Below are 21156 nucleotides of genomic sequence, written 5' to 3'. Positions count from 1 at the left end.
TGCAAAATGTTCTTTGCTGTTGACCAGAAGTGTAGTATTTTTGCAAAATTAGACATTTCTGAGCTGTAGACTTTTTCAAAATACCTCCTTCAGTCTTTTTTTTTTTTGTTCGATGGTTTGATTTCTGATCTTCTGGTTCGAAAATCTGAAAACTTGTCCAATGTCGGTGCGAGATTGTGACAGTAAACAATGTGTGTGTGTGTGTGTGTGTGTGTGTGTGTGTGTGTGTGTGTATGTATATTATATATATATATAAAATATATATGTGTGTATGTACATATATATATATATACATATATAGAGAGAGAGAGAAGATAATCATAAGAACAGAAATTACTTATGCCAAAAACAAACTGTACTGAAGAAGTGTAGGAGACTGAGAAGACAACTTGGTATAAAAAGGGTGGAAAATAAGAGGTTGAGGAAAAAACATTCCCACTAGACAGAAAAGAGTCATTCTCTCTGCCTCTCTCGTTTGTATGTTTCAGACTAGACAAGAACAGGTACTAAAAACAAAAGACACTAATAACGTATCTGAAAAAATGTCAGAGTGCTGGAGGATTGCATCTGTTGGCAAATGAGGTCTGAGGGACTGTAGGTATACAGTGCATTTTGTTACAGGGAGGAGCTTGAGTGATGGAGAAGTTGCCAGTTCAGGATCTACTGTGAGGGTGGATAACCCGTCACTTGAGGTGGACGGAGGAGACAATACAGAATCTACTTTTGCACCTCTAACAAGTTAAGCACTAGGAATAACAACTAACACATTTTGCCTCCATTCCCCCAACCTGGATGTACTAGGACATATAAAATTAAACTACAGAAAAAAGCAAGATTCAATACAAATACAAATGTTCTGTTCCACAGTATAACAGAGGACATTACTAAGCTGCTTAAACTAAAAACATTTAAAAGGGTGGTAAATTTTCACTGCTATGGAATGAAGGAGCTACAAACTACATATATTTCCTTTGATATGGTTGGCTCCATGGCACAGGGAGATAAAGCCCTAACTATGACCTTGTTAACCCAAGATAAAACTAAAAGCATGGGTGTTGGGGAAGCTTACTACGGTGAAAGGGAGGTAGTGACTGGCCTATGCTGGCTCACTCATCCTGAAGAAAAGGAAATGACTTGGACAACTTCTACACTGCTGTACTGATACCCAGTGCAAGTGGGTTGCTAATGGATGTAGCACAGGGGTGGGACACTGTCTTGGGTTTGTCAAACAGGTTACATGCACTGCACCTATTACTAACACATACAGAAGAAAACCCTCATGGTACAGCAGTATGCAGTACAGGCTACACAGTTAGATGAGTATGCTTATCAAGCTGCCATGGGCATGGGTTTGGGACAGCAACCGGGAACCCTTGATGGCTGTCTGAGTGATGGCCTTATTGCAGTCAGCTCTCACCCCCAAAGTGGGAATAAACAGGTTGATCAACAGCAGGAGGATCTGGTAGGCATAGAGGGAGGGAAAAAAAGCTGGCAAAATCAACTGCCTCTAGAGCCTAACTGGATGTTAGGCAGAGAGAAGCATAAAAAGATCAGATGGGCTCCCCTTCCTTTTGGCTGAATGGCCCTTGATCACCTCCCAGAGAGGAAAGTATTACACTATTATTGAAATATCAAAAAGACTGTCAGGATAGATTTTTGTAGTATAATTATTTCAGACCTTCTAACTAACAAAACTGATTTCTGTGTTTCAGACCAGAAACCCAGAAATATTTACAGCAAATTGTGTGAACTTACAAGCTAGATAAGCTTATAATGCTGTTATGTTGTGAAACAAAGGAATAGCCATGGTCTGTTCTCTCTATTCCACATTGAGTACAGACTTGCTTGTGTAACAGTGCAAATGAAGTCATGATAAGGGCATAGTATGGGAGAAATATGTTGACTGACAATCTCTGAATAATATTTACATATTTCTACCGTTAATTAAAATTGTGAACCATGACTGGAAGGAATGTTCCAGAACATTTTGGTACATGTATTTACTTCTGTAGTTCTGCTATGTTTGTTCTTCGAAGCTTGTTATTAGTATAGTTATATGTCCTGGTATCTATCTGGAAAACAAACATTTTTACAAACTTTCACTGTCCTAGTGGATTTACACAGTGATAAGAAGAGGAACAACTTCCTACTATTTGGCAGAGACACAAGGAGCTCAGGCATGCAAAGCAGTCTCTCACTGAAGGACTGATGGGCTGATCAGGGAAATCAGCCAGAGAATCTCCAGGGAAAGCAGTGATAAAAACAGGAAAGAAGGAAAAATGGGATCCCAAATCTTCAGACTAGCCAAATGAATAAACGCTGAAGCATCTTCAGTGAAGACAATGGCTGGAGGTTAGGGAAGCAGGATGTCAACCCCCAGAGAGATGTGTTTTCAAAAAATGGAACTGCAGTGCAGGTACCAACTTCAATATTTCATTATTAGATGCATAGACTGTCCGTCTAAGTTTTCAACAAGAATTTCTCTTTGAGGTAAAAAAGTTAATAAACTAATGCAGACCTTGAAAGCATTAATGACATGCTGCATGGTTTAATACAGTTAATGGTAAAATAATATTTGTCAAGCAGAAGGGGCAAGGGAGAAAAAATACATAAATTAATCTTTAACTGTCACGCAGGCAGGAACTAATAGGGTACAAACAGGCTGATGAATGTCAATTCTCAAAATACTCTGAAGCTGTCATTTAAAGACAAGACTCTTTGTCACAGCAGCTACTATGGCAAAGGAAACGTTTTGAAGTTTTACTTTTTTGTAATGCAGACTTTAGCCATAAATTGGTTAAAAGCTTCTAAACAGTGGAGCATGTGTGAGTTTGTCAAATAATACTCTTTGTTTTGATTTGCCCATGGAAGATGGATGGAGATATGTTGAAATTAAAAAAAAAATAGTATTCTGCCTGGCACTGTTCTTTAGTGCTTCTACTCCCAGTAAATTAATACTGAACTCAGTACGGGTAGTTTAAAAAGAAAATAATCCATTCTATAATTCTTTTTGCAAGAGACAGACTATACACCATAAATCCAAAAGCTCTCAAAAGACTCAGGCAAAATGTGAACAGAGGACTTTCCACTAACTTTTAGCCATAAATTGTATAGCCTCAAACAGGAAAGGTCTGTTGTAACATGCAAACACATACATATTTGTGCTACCAAGACACTGGCTGTATTTTGAAGAAAAAAGGGAGAGAACAGGAGAGAAGAAAAGGAGAAAGTTTTGCACAGAAGGAGACTTTTATTTTAATAGGCTTTCTTTCTTTTCACAGGATTTATGTGCAGTGATATTTTAAAACACTTATATGTAGGCAGGTCTTAATTTTACAATGCAATTTTTTCCAGATTTGGGCAATTTGCAAAATACAACTTTTCATAATTTTAAAAGAGTGTTAAATTTAATTCCTCATTCTTCTTCAGAGTTACAATATGGCCTTTATTTAATGCTAAAGTTATACAGATGTGTTAATGACAGGCCTCAATAATCAAACACAAGAAAAATGCATATTGCATGGAAGCTTGTGTGTTTTAACATTTTTAGCAGACATTATTTTGCAGGTATTTGCTGTAAAAGGCATGTGGGGGTTGTACACAAGTAATTATAAATACCCTCAGGCATGTATACACATGCACGGATAAATACAGATTGTTACCCTCACCTTCATTTATTGGAAAAAGCAACCTAATGGTTTATGCAGTAAACTCTGAGCTTTATTTCATATAGCATTTTTAATGCTGAAGATTTTGTAAAGTGTGTCACTTCTACAGAATTATGTTTTTAAATTTAATTGTAATAATGCATGGACACAAGACAGTTAAGTTAATGGTAATAGAAATTCGGGTATATTTCACATATAATTTTCTGATAAACGACTGCAGTATGTAAGAATGTAAATCAAAATGTTTAATCTGTTCTGGAAGATGCAATAGAGAACAGCAGGTATTGTGCATGTCTAATGGGCCCTTCAAGTATTACAAAATACATTTAGTTTTAATCTGTTGCATTTTCAAAGAGGGCAAAACAAAGAGTATTCAGATTTCTTGGTAAAATGTGATATTTACAAACTGAATTTGTTGATTGGAAAATAATCAACAAGTGGACTACATGTTTTACACTGGCATTCAAATACAACACTCTAGTTACTATGAGAATAATTTGTGAGCATTGAAATACCAGAATACTGAATTATGCCACTTAGTGTTGTCACAGACCAAACTGCTCAAAATAGCATTACTGCCAAGGGGAAGGACACGTACAAGTATACATTCTTTGACAAATGTTGTTTTGACTGAATTCATATTATTTATTTATTTATTTTTATTATCATATGGTAAGTGTCCCAAATAACCTTAAATCTATAGCAGATTTAATGAAGCAGCATTACAAAAGGGACAAGTTTGTTCATACAAATGTATGGTATTAAAAGCAGTCATTTCATGTTAACACTTTCACATGGTGATGTAAAGACAAGGTTGGCATGCTTCTTGAAAATAATTATGTACTGAACATAGGAAATACTTCACTGGCTTTTGAATCGAGTGAAAAGCAATTATGGTTTAACTCTTAAAAAACAAAACAAAAAAAAAACAAAGGGTTGGAATAAGAAAATTTGTGTTATTTATTCGTTAGAGCTAACACCTAAGCATACAAACAAGGATAAGCTGTTAAATGGCTGAATGTTTAAAGCTACATTTTTTCGTGTGTTTACAGTAAAAGCCAAGTGAAATATTCACGTTATTTAGATCAGAAGATTCAGGGTTAGATTCCTGGCTAATTTGGCACATAAGAGATTAGGTGCTTGGTAGTGTACATTAAGTTCCAGCAGAAGTGTTTATTTTGTGCCAGGAAACCACAAATAATGCTTTCATATTCATTCCATGGTCTGTGAAGAAAACGTTACGTACATTTTGCAAAGGAATTTCATCTGTAAAATTGTGGGCAGACATATGGAAACCTTCATTCATGTTGAGGGTAGTAACTAACAAGAATTGGTAATTGCTTTAAATCAAGTGTTTCTGCCTCAGTGGCCCTTGATCTCCTGGTGGCTCTGCAAAATGGTAAGAAGTTGTTACTCTTCTTATCACTGTCTATCTTACAAAAATGCATGTGTGATTTTTCACAAAAAACAAATTTTCCCTGAAATTACAGAGAACTAGAAAAGACAACATTCAAAAGGAATTTTTCATATTCAGATTTTTTTCCTGTGTGAGTTTAATGTTGTTTTATTAGTAATTCTCAAATACTATTGAAAGTCACGAGCCAAAAAGTAGTAGGACTACTTACAGATGTAAATGTGATGCATTGGACAGCATAAAGAATATTTTTTCTGACTGTGCATCAATAGCTGTACTTTTATTTTATTGTAATACTAATAAAGGGATTAATTAGCTTATTAAAAAAAATTACTGCTTTGTACTCTTGAAGAAAAGGGTATCAGCAATAGATCTGTAAGTTGGCATAAAGGGCTAGGGTTGTGAATTGCAGTTCCTCTGGTACAAGGTTTGATTCCCTCAATTCTCATTTGCCTACTGTGTGACCTTCAGCAAGTCACTTAACTAGATATTGCTTTCAGATTGTTTCTTAAAAGGGAGCTGTGTGCCCAATGAACCTACCTAGTCAACAAATGGGTGTTATTAGGGCACAACAAGATTTTTTTTTAGAAATCTATCAATAGGAAATACAGTTATTTTATGTTTATATTTACCAGTTTTCATGATATGCACTGCATGTGCATATGATTTCCACAATATGCACAACAGGTGCATATGATTTCCAAGGTTTGCAAAATATGTGTTTATGTTTTTTTACAATATGCACAGAATGTGTATATGATTTTTAAAACTGCATGTGGCCAAATAACTTTATAACTGACTGTATTCAGACATCATTTTGAAGGGTAAGGTGACATGTTTGGCTACCTAAATTTTGATCAAGTCCCAGGATACTAACTGACAGATTGTCAAATAGACAATGTCCAACGTCCTATACAATGAACAGCTGAGATATCACCAGTGGAACATCATGAACAGCCCAGATATTGGCAGATGAAGATCAACAGTAACCTCATAATAGATGTCCAGGTGGTGCCTGAGACTCTGCAAATGTGTAGGTTAAGTACAACATTTGCAAGGGATGTTGATGAGTTGCACATTGGTGTAGTGGATCCTACAGCAGACTAAAGAAACCTGTATTACCAGTTCAAGTTCTACAAACCTCTACTATGTTTTTTTTCCATTTTTGCCACAAAATGGAGCCATTCGATAAAATGACTGCAATGCCAGAAGGGCCCTTTGACTTTGTGCTTCTTGGCTTTGTACTTCTTGGGGCGTATACTTTGTTTGCTGCTTAAAAGTCTTCTGTGCTGCTGCTGTTTCTTTCTTTAGTTACCCGCTTTATCATTTAAATAATTTTGTTTCTGCTTCTACTTGGTGGTCAGGCAGTGTGTTTCTTGCGGTGGTTGGTCAGTGTGTTTTTCGTGTTTCTCACTGTGGCTTAAACAATGTTCATCTCCTGATATCTGGACTATTTATGATGTTCCACTGCTGATATCTTTGCTGTTTATTGCATAGGATGTTCAACGGTGAGTCCCAGGACATCAACTGACAGATCGGTGAGCAATCAGAATGTAGATTACCAACATGTTTACTGTAATGTGGGTTAATAAGAAGTTATGTACTCACCATAACGTTCCATCTGAGTAGGTAAATTTCATTTGTCAGCAACCTTTGGGAATCGGATCTGACCTCGGATCCGAGCCGGCAGTTTTCAACAGCTTTAGATCCGAGCTACAAGCCCCTCCCCTACCCATAATCCCCTGCCAACCCTGACTGACCCCAGATCAAGTTTGCCCAACAGCAGAAACTGCTAGCAATGATTAATCCCAAGATAAGTGGGTAAAACCCATGGACCTGAGTATGAGAACATTCGCAAGTGAGGGGGCAGGAGGGAGGGATGGTTGCTGATAAATGAAGTTTACCTACTCAGATGGAACGTTATGGTGAGTACATAACTTCTTAAATAAATAAATAAATAAATAAATAATCTGAAGTAGTTAACTTCATTTGTGCAGCAACCTTTGGGACAGAGTCCCCAGCTACCTGAATCTTGGGCGGCCTTCATGGAAGGATGTTCCGGAGCACTGCAGAGCCAAAGGATGCTCTCCCTCTGGAGATAATGTCCAATTTGTAGTGATTGATAAAAGTATGAGATGAAGCCCAAGTGGCTGCCGAGCAAATATCATCCAAAGAAACTCTAGCTCTAAAAGCCGCAGAGGTAGACATAGATCGAGTAGAGTGGGCATGGACTCCCTGAGGTGCGGGCCTGCCTGAACTTTCGTATGCTAAAAGGATACACTGTGAAATCCATCTAGAGAGTGTGACTTTAGATAAAGATTTACCCAAGTTAAATTTGGCAAAGGAGACGAACAACTGGTCGGATTTCCTATGACCAGATGTCCTGTGGATGTAGAAGTGAAGTTGTCTATGCACATCCAATGAGTGTAATTTGTATTCCCCTTTGTTATGGTAGTTAGGAAAAAAGACCGGCAAGTTGATGGACTGGTTAATATTTGACTCAGAGCCAACCTTGGGAAGAAAGGAGGGATTGGTCCTGAGGTAAACTCTATCCTTGTGAAAGGTCAAGTATGGGGGTTTTACACAGAGGGCCTGTAGTTCAGAGACCCTTCGAGCCGAGGTGATAGCGACGTTTTCCATGATAAGAATTTAAGATTTATGGAAGCAGCAGGCTCAAATGGGGGAGCTGTCAAGGCCTGAAGCACCAGCGTTAAATCCCAAGGAGGGACTACATCCTTCACTGGGGGTCTGAGCAGAAAGGTGCCCTTCAAAAAGGTCTTACACAATTTCGTGGTGATCAAAGGGCCCAATTCATTTCCAACGTGATAATGAGAGATAGCTGCTAGTTGGACCTTGACTGTGGAGGAACTAGCTCCCTGATGAAACAGTCCTGACAGAAAGTCTAATACAGCAGGCAGAGGAGCTGTAAAAGGATCCAAATGTTTGCGTTCCACCCAAATGGAGAAACGTTTCCATTTGCTACTACAGATCTTTCTAGTAGAAGGCTTGTGCGCAGCTACTGGAATGGTTTTAACTGAGGAAGAGATACCGGGAGTCCTAGCTATGCGTGGAACTGGAGCAGCCAAGCTGTGAGCTTGAGGTTGTCCAGGTTCGGGACTGGGAGATCTAGGGGGTGGGATATTAGATCCAGACGGGGATCCAGAATCCAAGGAGGATTCACCAGATGAGACCAAAGGTAAGGGAACCAGGTTCAACGAGGCCAAAACGGGGCAATGAGGATTATCCTGCTCCCCAACCGACTGGCTTTCTGAAGAAACTTCAGCATTAGAGGAAGAGGAGGGTAAGCATAAAGAAGACCAGGAGGCCAAGCATGCACCAGAGTGTCTCTTGGGGGTTCCACGGGGGGGGGGGATGAAAGCGAAGTAGTCGTAACATTTTGTGTTCGAGGGAGAGGCAAAGAGATCACAACAGGGTTGACCCCATTTTGCGAAGATCCGATTCACTATCTCGGGATTCAGAGACCACTCGTATGGTAACAGGATGGTGCGACAGTTTGTCCGCCAGGATGTTGGACCATCCCGAAATGTGCGTTGCTATGAGAAAGCGGTTGGTGGAGATCGCCCATTCCCACACCCTCATGGCCTCTCGACAGAGTGGGTAAGACCTGGTTCCCCCCTATTTGTTGATGTACCAGACAACCGACATGTTGTCCATCTGAATCGCAATCATTCCTACAGGAAGAAGGTCCTGAAGTGCTTGCAACGCTAACAGCACTGCCCTCATCTCTAGGACGTTGATATGCAGTGAGGTCTCTGTGAGGTCCCAGGTGCCTTGGTCTGTCCTGCCTGAACAATGCCCCCCCCACCCAAGGTGGGAGGCGTCTGTGGTCACCATGGCTAGTGGAGGGGTCATAGAAAAGGGGCGTCCTTGCTGAAGGTCCGGAGATTGGAGCCACCATAGGAGAACCCTCTTGCAGGCCCTGCTGAGGGGAATGGGATGGCTCAGAGGGTAGTGAAGAAAGGACCACTGGACCTGGAGGGTCCCATTGTAAGACCCCCATGTTCAAACGTGCCATTGGCAATAGGTTGATCGCTGCCACCATCGAGCCAAGAGCCCTCAGGACCAATTCCGCCGGGGGAGCTGGAGATTGTAGAATGGCCTGCACATGTAGCCTCAGGGATAGTAGCCGGTCTGTGGTCAAGAAAGTTAGGAGCTTGTTTGTGTCCAATCTGGCCCCTATGAAGTCTATAGTCTGAGTCGGAGTAAGAGACAACTTCCCTATGTTGATAGTGATCCCCAGCCGGGGAGCTAGACGAAGAAAATAGTTTCTGGCTGTACAGAGTAGATGCCTTGTCGGGGCAGTCAGGAGCCAGTCGTCCAGGTACGGGAAGACCTGAATTCCCTGGAGCCTCAGGTGGGCCGCTATCACTGCTAACACTTTGGTGAACACCCTGGGGGCTGTGGTGAGACCAAAGGGGAGGACACTGAATTGGAAATGACTGGCTCCCAGCCGGAAGCGGAGGAACCTCCTGGATCGCCTGTCCATCAGAATGTGGTAGTACGCATCCTTGAGGTCTACAGAGCACATACAATCGTTCTCCTGCAAAAGGGGGAGAATGGATTGAAGAGTGACCATGCGGAACTTCTCTTTGGTTACTGACAGGTTCAGGGAAGAGAGGTCGAGGATCGGTCTTATGTCCCCCGTCTTTTTTGATACCAAAAAGAACATGGAGTAAAACTCGGACCCGCACTGGTCTGGGGGGACATGTTGGATGGCTCTTTTTTCCAGCAAATGTTGGATTTCCATTGCTGCGGCCTCCCTCTGCTTGGGTGGGACATCGGGGAGGTATCTGGGGCTGCGTGGATAATGAGAAAAGGGAATTTGGTATCCTCTGGATATGATGCGAAGCACCCAGCGGTCTGTTGTGATGGACTCCCAAGCTGCTGGGTGCTTCAAGAAACGCCCCCCCGACTGCCTCCAGAGTGGAGCAGTCGGGCAACCCCTCAGGGGTGTTGCGTGGGTTGGTCTGAGAAGGGTTCTCTGGATCCAAAATTCCGTGGGCCCCCTCTGCCTCTAGGGTGGCGTCCACCCTGCCCTCCTCTGCCGCGGAAGGGCTGGGAGTCTGGAGAGGGACGGGACTGTTGCGACTTCCGGAACCACATCTTCTTCTGTCCCTTTTGGTTCTTAGAAAAGGACCTCTGGGGAGCAGAGAAATGGACTCTGACGGCAGACAACGTCTTCCCATCCTTTTCGCTCTAGACCAAGGTATCTCGCACGGTTTTGCCGAAGAGGGCAGAACCATCAAAAGGGGCATTAGCGAACAATGCTTTAAAGGGTTCCACGAAATCACAGTGTCGGAGCCAGGCCTGACATCTCATAATGAGGCCCACTCCGCCGGCTATAGTGGCTCCTTCCATGGCATGAGACAGAAGCTGCATAGAGGTGTTAGATATGGATAGTAGAGTGGCCATCCGGGTGGAGTGCAATTGTTTGTCCTCAGCCGACATGGACTCGGGGGGCGAAGCAGCGTACTCTTTGATAAGGTCCCGCTGCAGTCGGAGCACGTGTGCCATTTAGTTCAGCGACCTCACAGAGAAGGTCGCTGAACTAAACACCCGCTTCCCTAGGTGGTCCATCAACCGAGACTCCTTGCTCGGGGGATGAACCGAGGGACTCTCCTAAGCAAGTTCCCTCTTGGTGGCCGCCGCCACCAACATGGCATCTACAGGTGGACCCTTACTCCAGTGGGACTTGTCAGAGGGTGGGCTAAGGATCTTGTCTGGGCGCTTAGGGACTGGCTCCACAGTGTCCGGCTCCTTCCACGCCCTGGTAGTGATCAAGTCTACCAGGGGTCGGCCGGAGGGGACACCCAAGAGGTAGATGGGCCTGCTTCAAACGCCTCCAGGAACACGGATTCGTCTGAGGTAGGCTTTGGGGCAGACCATCCCCCCTTTATTCTGAGCATCTCCATGATGTCACCAAATAAGACATCTTCAGGGGGGTGATCTTGGGAAGCCTTCCCCTTCCTCCAAATCCGTGTCCTCAGTCAAGGACTCGGGGGAGTCCAGGTGCTTCCTCTTGCACCTTCGCTTGTGAGGGACCTCCTCAGGGGGGCTGTCCGAGGAGGTCTCACCAGCAACATCTTGTTCCACTGGAATTACCTGGGACGTCAAAGCAGGCTGTCCCTGGGGCCGGGTGATGGAAGCCGGGCCCAACTGAGAAGGAGTGCAGGGTGGAGCCGTGGCAAGGGTCGGGGGCCTGGAATCCCTCGACAGAACCCTCTCCACCACGTCGAATACCGAGGGAGAGCTGCTCTCTCTGGGATCTGAAAGCAGACTTTCCCTCGGATCCGATGGACGGATCGAAGCCGGCGCCGAAGCGATCGGATCTGACGGACCAGCAGGCTCCAACCCAGACGGAGCCGAAGGCATACCGATACCACCGGATCCGAAGCTCAGCCCTCGGCTCCGAGAGCTCAGATCCGAAGAAAATGGACCCGACAGACTCGAGGGAAGTGTCGGCGCTGAAGTACCCGAGACTATCGGTGCCGACACACCCCCGGCTCCAAGGCTGCCCGGCTCCGAAGACTCCGAACCCGGGAAACGGGACAGAGAAGGAGCTATCGGGGCAAAGAAGGGGGGGGGGAGGCAGGAGCACTCCCATCTGCAGTTGGGCCTGGAGGAATCTTCTCATCATCCGGTCCAAATCTGCATCTGTGAGACTTCTCGTAGATCTCGACGAGGCCACCGAGGCGGGGCAGGAGTGTCGCCTTGATGACCTCGAAGGAAATCGGGTCTCCTCCTCCTCAGGACCTGGTGAAAAGCACGGGGACCGGATCCGAGAAGGAGAACCAGAAGACCTGGAGGGAGAAGACCACTTAGCCGGGGGGGGGCCGAAGCGGAGGCCTTGGCGTGCCGCTTGTGGTGCTTCTCCCTCCTTCTTTCTTTCCTAGCCTCCCTCTCCTCTGAGCCTAAGGCGGGAGGTTGTGTCCCGGCCGTGGGGAGGGAAGCAGGAGTGGCAGCCGCCGCAGCCGCTGCGGGAGCCACGGAAGGACCGGAGGTAGAAGCCGAATCCGGGGGCAGAAGACCCGCCAGAATCAGCTTAGACCACCGGTCCTTAAGTGCCCTGGGGTTGAACGCTGCACAAATGGTACAACCAGAGGACAGGTGTTCAACCCAAGGCACAATACACACTGAGTGTGGCCATCCGCTGGGGACAGCTTATGGCCACACTCGGTGCACTTAGAAAACATTATCTTTGGGGCCTCAGACATACTCAAGAAAGTAACTGACACACACAAGGCCCCAAACACACACACACAACACTGATGGAACCACGAAGGTAGGGGAAGGATAACTAGAAATAAAATAAACTAAGAGAGTTTAGACTAAAAAGGGGGCTAAACACACTCTCACACCAAAGATTAAAGAAAAGTTGTAAAGTTAAATTTTTTCTCACAAAGAGAAGGAGAACGCCAGGAGACTCTGGATCAAGCTGCTGAATGAAACCGCGGCAAACTAGATCTGGGGACAGTCAAGGTTGGCAGGGGATTATGGGTAGGGGGAGGAGCTTGGAGCTAGGATCTAAAGCTGTTGAAAACTGCCAGCTCGGATCTGAGGTCGGATATGATTCCCAAAGGTTGCTGCACAAATGAAGTTAACTACTTCAGATAATGTGTTACTAGTACACAAAAAACAAGTATTTAAGGCTATTTAATAAAATTCAGATACTGTAGATCAGAGATTAATGGGTAAAATATCACAGAATATGAAAACAAAAGGATACTAACAGGATGTTGTAATTACAGTTTAAAAGGCAACATGATATAAAAGTATGATTTTAAAACATGCGAAGATAAAGAATGAAAAATGTGCATTGCAGATTGGCTTTTAGACATGAGCAAAAGGGGATAAATGCAAAACAGCTTTTATATGCAACAGGCTTCATGGAGGTCAAACTCTGACATTTGTGACACAAAGTCAAATAAACAGGTATTTCAGGAGTTAGGACAGGTTAATTCTCAGTGAGAAAGGGACAAATATTTGACAAAATACTGCACAATCATTTCAGGTAGTGAAATGGGATTTAAAGATCGTTTGTGCACATCTTAGATTTAAGCAATAACCCACGCCTGGGTGTGGGTTATGCTGGATTTACCCACAGTTGGTGTGGTTTGGTCAAGAGGGCGAAGCCCGAGTGGCCAAACAATGACAACAGTGGGTAAATACAGCATTACCCACACCCAGAAGTGGGTTATTGCTATCACACAATGACATTATTTAAAAAAAAAATACTTACTTTTCTTAAATAATGGCATTGTATAATGCCTCCGTGCTGCCCTTCCGCAGCTGTCCGGTATTCTGCGGCAGTTCTGATGTACTGCCCATGCGTATGCTTACACAGTATATCAGAGCTGTGTGTGGAAGCAACAGAGAAAGGAAGATCTTTAAAAGTGGCTCGCTATGTTAAAAGAGTTTAACATAGCGAGATAGCTTTAAAAAAAGCAACGGAGATCTTCCTTTCTCCGTTGCTTTTTTTAAAGCTGTCTCACTATGTTAAACCCGTTTAACATGGCGAGACAGCTTTAAAAGAAAGCAACGGAGAAAGGAAGATCTCCATTGCTTTTTTTTAAGCTATCTCGCTATGTTAAACCTGTTTAACATAGCGAGATTACAGCAACAGAGCTCTTCCGTTCACCATTGCTGCCTAAAAAAAAAAAAAAACTTACACTAATGGAAAAAGTCTGGGTGACCAGTCCTTTTTCCATTAGTGTAAGTCTGATTTACAATGGGCACACTGACCAATCAGCGTGCATGTTTTGGAATATTGATGGGGGGGGGTCATTGTATAATAGTAAATATTCTATATGCCAAAGGAAATAAATGCTCACTATGACATAAATAAGCATTCTGTTTCCAGGTTGAGAATAACATTTTCAAAAGGGTCTTAGTAGTATTTATGATTCTAATCTTGCTATACTTTATATGTAGCATATTAATAAAGCAGTACAAATAAATACTAGAAAATTGATAATAATTATACATGTAAAATGCATGAAGTCAGAACTACCATTCATTCACTTCAGCAGGTAGGTGTATTTCTTACTTAGTGTTCATTTTTCCTACACCTCATATCTATCCTACTGAGTTATTTCTCAGTGTAAATCTGAAGCTAAAATTATCAGATGTTTACATGAAGCCTAGAGTCAGATCTCTTATACTCACTTTCTTAAGTAGACAAAAGTTTGATTTACTGATAAATGTTAAATCAAAGAGAGAACCATTACACATATACTGAAATATTAAAAATACAAGTGTCAGGATGTTTATTCTCTAGAAGACTTATTTCAGACATTACAATGACAAAATGGATTTTTGTGTTTCGGACCAGAAATGTTTACAGCAGACTATAATGTCGCAACCTAGATAACCTTATAGTATTGCTTTATTCTGAAACAAAGGAATGACCTTGGTCTATTTTCTCTATTCCATGCTGAATACAGCTTCGTTTGTGTAGCAATGTGAATACAGTCATGAGAAATTGCAGAGTATGTGAGATATATGCTGACCAAAAGTCTCTGTATAATAACTGCATATTTCTACTGGTCAGTATAAAATATGACCCATAACTGGAAAGAATGTTTAAGAACATCTTGGCATATGTATTTAGTTCTGTAGTTCTGCCATGCTAGTTCATCTAAGCTTATTATTAGTATAGTTGTGCTGCTATCTATTTGCAAAAATAAATGTTTTTATAACCTGCTGTCAATGTCTTGGTGGGTTTATACTAAAAACAGACCGCGATAAAAAGAACAAACTTCTTAGCAGAAACTGGAAAGGATTACCTTTGCTTTGGAGCATTTTTTTCACTTGATAGATAATGTGCAGGGATAAACCCAGAAATTTTGAATCTAAGGACAGAAATTAAGAAAGCAATTAGTGTGTTTACTTCAGAGCCACATCTCTCAACTGTCTAGATTTTCGCAGAATTTCCAGATTATTGCCTAATATATTTGGTCCGTTTCTCATAAAATTTATCGTTTTCTGGATTTTTGTGGTAAATTAGTAAGGACTGAATTCACTAAATAATGACAGGTATTTGAGTTTCAGACTTCATAGCCTTCAAAAATGCATGGTAACACAATACTTTTTATTCTAACAACTTTGTAAGTTAATAGGAGCAATATTTAAAAGTTGTCCCTACTTTTGGTGGGTTGTCCCCCCATTATTTTTGGCTTTGTCCAGATTTGCTGTACTAAGAGTTTGAGAGGTATGTTCAGAGAAAAAAAATAGACAAATGAATGGACCTCACTTTGAATAGAAGTGCAATTAGTTTAATAAACAAAGTATTTGCCCCCATAAACTTCATGGAAGCTTTCATCACACTGAAGGCATCAGACTTCTTCATGCTGTAAAATATGCATCTAAAGTACTATATCTGAGAAATTGTTTCAGTATTTCTTACAGACAATAATGTTCATGAAGGCAGTTAAACACTGGTTACAATGAGATCCTGTAACCTTAACTTATTTGAAATAATTTTTTTGTTTGATTTTGGCAAAAGAATACATAACATATCAGTGTGTATTGTAACAGACACATGCAACACTTTCAGCTTATTTTGATTTGATGCTGTGAAGCGCAGGTTCTGAATGTGGTCTTGGCTAATTTGTCCAAAAGTGTTATAATTGATAATACTAAAATCTGGATCCAGCTTCTGTGTCTTCCAACTACAAAGGCATTAGTTGCTTATATTCCTAAACTTCATTTACTTACAAGCCAGTCTTTATTACACAACACTGGCCTTTTTTCCTCTAGTTTTTGTTTACGACACAAAGCAAGAAGCTTCATTTCACATTCAGCGAATGTGTTTGTTTTACTGCATATGGATTTACTATATGAAAGGAGATCATTCTGAACATTTAAGTGTCTTTTGATATTTAATCAGATACGATGCAAAACATACCTCGGAGGCTAGCTGCTTCTTTTCGTTTATTTTCTTCTCTGTCTCTGTGTTTATTTTGGTTTTTAACCCTGCCAAAGTTTTTGAGAAATGTTCTGTAAATATAAAATAAAGCAACACATGAACTAAAATGGTATGGCAGGAAAATACTAATAAACACAACATAAAGCTATTCAAAGTAATTACTTCTCTGTGCAGAGCGATTCATTTACTTACACAGGCCCTAATAAAAATAGTGTCCCAGAACTTTTGCATTTTTTGGAACTCAGACTGTGAAGTCCTTAAAATATCATTGTTGTTTAAATTTGCTACTTTAGATTTTTACAGAAAATTGGCTTAAACAGCATAATGATTTATTCATTTTTACTTATTTATCCTCTGATAACCAGTTTAGTTCCACTAGGCTAGTGGCCCCTTTTCAGGGAGACCTGAGGTGATAGTCATACTACCCGGAAAATTTGGCCAGGGCAATGGGGAATACTGGAACTCACATTGTTGTTTGAATGTCAGTACTTACGCAGGTCTTGTTCCTTGCATGGTGTTAGCTGGGAGGATGGGGCATGAGATGGAACAGCAGAAGAAGAGAGCAAAGCAAATACCAGCTCGGAAGCAGCATGCAGCGTGGTAATGGAAGATCTGGAGGAAACTTTTCAAAGAAAGCTGTTTAAATGAATGCAGGAGACAGCTGGAGAGGAGTGTATGGTTACAACCCTGCAATCGGGAGGGTTGTGGGATGATATACTACAAGAATTAATAAACCAGAGTGAGCCAGAGAATGAGATTTCATGGGGAAATATTACGGAAAAAATAAATGAAGGAGACGAAGAAGCAATGCCTGAAAGAAGTAGTGGAAAGATAAAGAAGATGTAAGCAGAGACAGTAGCAGCCACATGAGAAGGAGTGAGAGAAAAAAAAAAGAAGACAGGGCAAAAAGAAAATTTGTAGTATGAATACAAGGCAAAAGGGAACAGGAACTGAACTATCTGTATTCAATGAATGGTTAAATGAAGGATTAAAATATAAGGAATTGGTATAGCGGAATATTAAAATTTATATGAAAAAAGGGAGAAAGAGAAGATATAAAAACTGGAGACCAATAGTTTTAAATAATACTGACTATAAGATATTTGTGAAAATAATATAAAAGAGATTTGAAAATAAGATGGGACATATAATGGAGGAAAGCGTGTATAGTATAAAAGGTAAAGGATGCCAAGAATTACTAATTATAGTCAGAGAAATTATAGATGATATACACAGAAAAAAAGAAGATATAAAACTTATGGTAGGTGATAAAGCATTTGAGTCAATACAAAAGGATATATTGTAGAAAATAATGTATATACAGAATATTAATAATAAAATCAAACAAGTGTGTAGAACAGCTTATAAGAATAACAGATGAAGAATCTTAATTAATGGATGGTTAAGTAAAGAAATATATATGAATAAAGAAATAAGACAAGGGTGTCCTATCAGTAATATTTTATTTGTTTTGGTCAGGAATAGTTAGAAAGGTAAACCAGGAAATGAAAAATGCAAATGATAAAATTCAAATGGAAGTTGAAATTCCAGTTATGATGTCATATGTAGATGATGCTATAAAACTAAAATCGGATGAGAGAAATTATTACTGAAAGTTTAAAGGAAAGATGTAAGAAAAGCGCAAAGGAATGGGTGATACAATCAAAACAGCAGGTATACAATTTTCTATGAATTAAATATATGATTTTGGGATACATTTTGATAACGAAGACAATATGATAAGAAGGGATAAGAATTAATAATAAAGGAAATAAAATATATTTCTATATTATGAAAAATGTACAGATTAGCATATTTATTTATTTATTTTATTTTACATTTGTTGACCAGGATAGTTTGACTGGATACATGTCCATTTTCAGCAGAGGCCCAGGGAGAAAAGCTCCAGTCATACATATAAACATCACACAAAAGAGTAAAGGATGCTTTCCAAAGTATGTTCAGTATAGTCCTCATGAAGGGACTAGAAAGATTCACAGTGTATCATTGCTTAAAAACTAGTAGATTACAACAAACAGTTATGAGCAATAGCAATGCATATAAAAATGTATTTGATTAATTCAGTATTATTAGGAAATAAAGCATATTTGTCAGGTGTTATCATGATTCCTAGAAGATACAAAAAACTTTTATTAGAAATAGTCTTCTCCTTTGTGTGAGGATCAAGATTAAATCCTGCTAAAATTTTTTTTTTTATATATGAACAAGGAAGGAGGAGGATTAGGTCTGATAAATCCAATAGTTTATACAGCTTCATTACATTTATATAAGGTATTGAAATGGTTAAATGAATAGAATGATAAATTAGTGATAAATGTATTGAAGTATAGGTGTAAGGAATTTTAGAAAAATGCAAGAAATAATGAACAAAGGAATGTTTTAATGAAGAAACAGAGGGAGTCTATTTCAGAGCATGGTATAAATATGACTCTCCAAACCATTCAGTTGATGTTGTGGAACAGGTTTAGATCCCTAGACTGAGTGTTTATGTTGCCATTTGACTTGCTGATGTGCAGTAAATTCATCAGTATTGAGTCGGAGGATGCCTTGTACGCCAGACACCCCTTAGCAGTCCGTAGGATACAGAATATAATAACAAGGCTTTGAGTCAGTCAGTGTAGGACATATTGTTTATGCTTTGTATCCTTCTAGTAAGGTATCTCTGTAGGTATTCCAGTTACTGCATGTGCCTGCAGAGATACATCCCAAAGGGGGTATTATACTCAATGATTAGCCTAATGAGGGCTGAATAAAGGGGACAATGACATCCCTAAATCTAGACACAATCTCTTTGTTTACAAGGTGAGCAATACAGAAGGACTTTCTTACAACAATGTTTACATGCTGGTCAAAAGTTAGGTCAATGTCCACATTAATTCTCAAATTCTGAACAAATGGGTTAACTCTTGGGGCAAACTGTCAATGTGATAGTTACCCAGGATAGATGACTTCCCAAAGGATATGATAATGGATTTTTTTGGCATTTAATTTCAGTGCATAAATTTTGCACCAGTAATTTATTTATTTGGGACAAACCTTCCTGCAGGATGGCCAAGTCATTTGGGGAGTGAATAAATGCTCCTAGCTTGCAGTCATCTGTAAACTTAGCCAGACCCTTTGGTATTGGCTTTTACTTCAGAAAAGTAGATGCCAAACAGGAGAGGTCCCAGCACAGAATCTTGCGGACTTCAGTGGTGATTGGTCTGTTTGTGAAGATAACCTCCAGTTTTGATTTCCTGCAAACTCTGAGCTTATTGGCAATCCAGTGGGTGACATAGGGGGTTATTCCCAATTTATTAACCTTCTATACTATGCTTGGGTGTGGAATTGTGTCAAAAGCTTTGGTCAGGTCGAGGTATGTGGTGTGCATGGCAGGCCTTAGGCATAGGCGAACTAGGCGACCGCCTAGGGCACCATACTGGCCAACCTTGTAAAGGGCGCTCTTTTTCTTTATGTATTTATTTTAATTAATAAAGTTTGCATTCTTCTCGGCTCGTAACTGGAAGCATGAACCATAGCGCAAGAGGGGGTGCGCGCCCTCCACCTTACAGCTGCAGGTTGGCTAGGAGACTTAAAAAAAAAAAAAGTCTTTACCTCACAGTACAAGTGTCTGTTACTTTAAGGAGGAACATGAACATCCATGCATCATGGCGCTAGTGTGGACCTAAATACATTCTTCTGGCCTGCGCGTAATTTAAACAAGCAGTTCCTTTAATAAATAAGCCAAGTCCGTGTGTCTGCCTGTAGCCATTTGGTTTAGAAAGCAGGTAAGTGTATGTGTGCGTGTGTCTATGTGTAATTTAAGCCATTCATTTCTGTATGAGAGAGAGTGTGTGTGTTTGTGTGTGTGTATGGAATTTAAATTAGCTGCTCTGTTTGTATGAGAGATGAAGTGTGTGCATGTGTTAATGTGTGAAAGTAGGTTTGTGTATGTTGCCGATATGCTGAAAGTCTGTCAGTATCAAAATCACTTTCTTATCTGTGATGCATATACATTTATAAAATATTGCATATAGTGCATCTTTAAATGTGTCCCAAAGCAGACCAGACAAACTCAATGACAACAGGGCACCTGGAAGTATTGGATAAAGTACTGAATCGTGTTATTTTAGAATAAAACCACGATCTTCGCACAACACTTCTACAAAGATACTCCTGTGTTTTGGATGAAAATGTGGGGATTCTAGTTAAGCATTAATAAACTTTGTAGAAGTGTTGCGTGGAGGTTGTGGTTTTATTTTAAAATAGCTTGATTGACTACTTTATCTGATATTTCCCGGTGTTCTCTTATTGAGTTCAATTTTAAATGTCCATACTCAGCTTTGTATACTTTACTCAGACATGTTGTTATGTGTGTGTTAGTTAGAAGTTCTGGTGCAGGCGCTTACTGTAAGCCGAAGACTTTTTAAAATGTTGTATCAGTTATTAATAGATAAAACTATGACTAGTAGAGTAAGTCTCATGTGGTGCCTTATGGAGCCTTTAGCCTGTATTTTGAAGAAAGAAAGAAAAAAAAAACTTTAGCATGTTTTACAAAAGTCATCTAATAGTATTAGTGCTTACAAGAATGTTTTGCTGTGTTCTTGGCCCATGGTCAGTCGTATGAGCTTTTCATCAACTGTTTCACTAAAATGCAACAAGGACATTTTACATAATTTGGGTCATACGCCACTAAGACATATTTATATAATTTTGTTGTACAAACTGAATGAATGTACTTTCACTGAAATAGATATACCCACAAAGCATGATTAAATATATTATGCATAGTTTAGACTTAATGGCCTTTCAAAAACAGTGGCAGTAATGCTTTTTTGGTACCTGTGTAATGTTGCATTCTAATCTAATTCCAAAATACAAGACAGCTGTTTACAGGATCAGGAGTTCACCACTATTCTACACTGAGTGAAATGTTATACTATTAATTGTGTGATGCAACGCAAGTGGAAAGTCTGATAAGTCTACGATTTTTTTTTTTTTTGTCTATGATATTCTTAAACAGATTTCCAGTGGTCTTACTGATGGGACATTTTTTAATACTAATTTCACTGTCTGCTTTACAAACTGAACTAAATGCAATATGTACATTGAACATTAAGTGCTTT

At 40.4% G+C, this 21156-nt stretch overlaps 1 protein-coding gene across 1 annotated transcript in view; it reads right to left on the bottom strand.

Moving 5' to 3' along the window:
* The window catches only part of CCDC83 (coiled-coil domain containing 83), a 1061671-nt gene that overhangs the window by 585455 nt on the left and 455060 nt on the right, over positions 1–21156 (bottom strand). The window contains exon 6 of the mRNA XM_044071188.1: positions 16010–16101. Within this exon, the coding sequence (XP_043927123.1) occupies positions 16010–16101 (92 nt within the window). The remainder of the gene's footprint in view (positions 1–16009; positions 16102–21156) is intronic.

This window comes from Protopterus annectens, chromosome 5.part0 (genome assembly GCF_019279795.1).
Source record: "Protopterus annectens isolate FY-2018-M chromosome 5.part0, PAN1.0, whole genome shotgun sequence".
NCBI lineage: Eukaryota > Metazoa > Chordata > Ceratodontiformes > Protopteridae > Protopterus > Protopterus annectens.
This window is presented reverse-complemented; position numbering and strand designations above follow the sequence as displayed.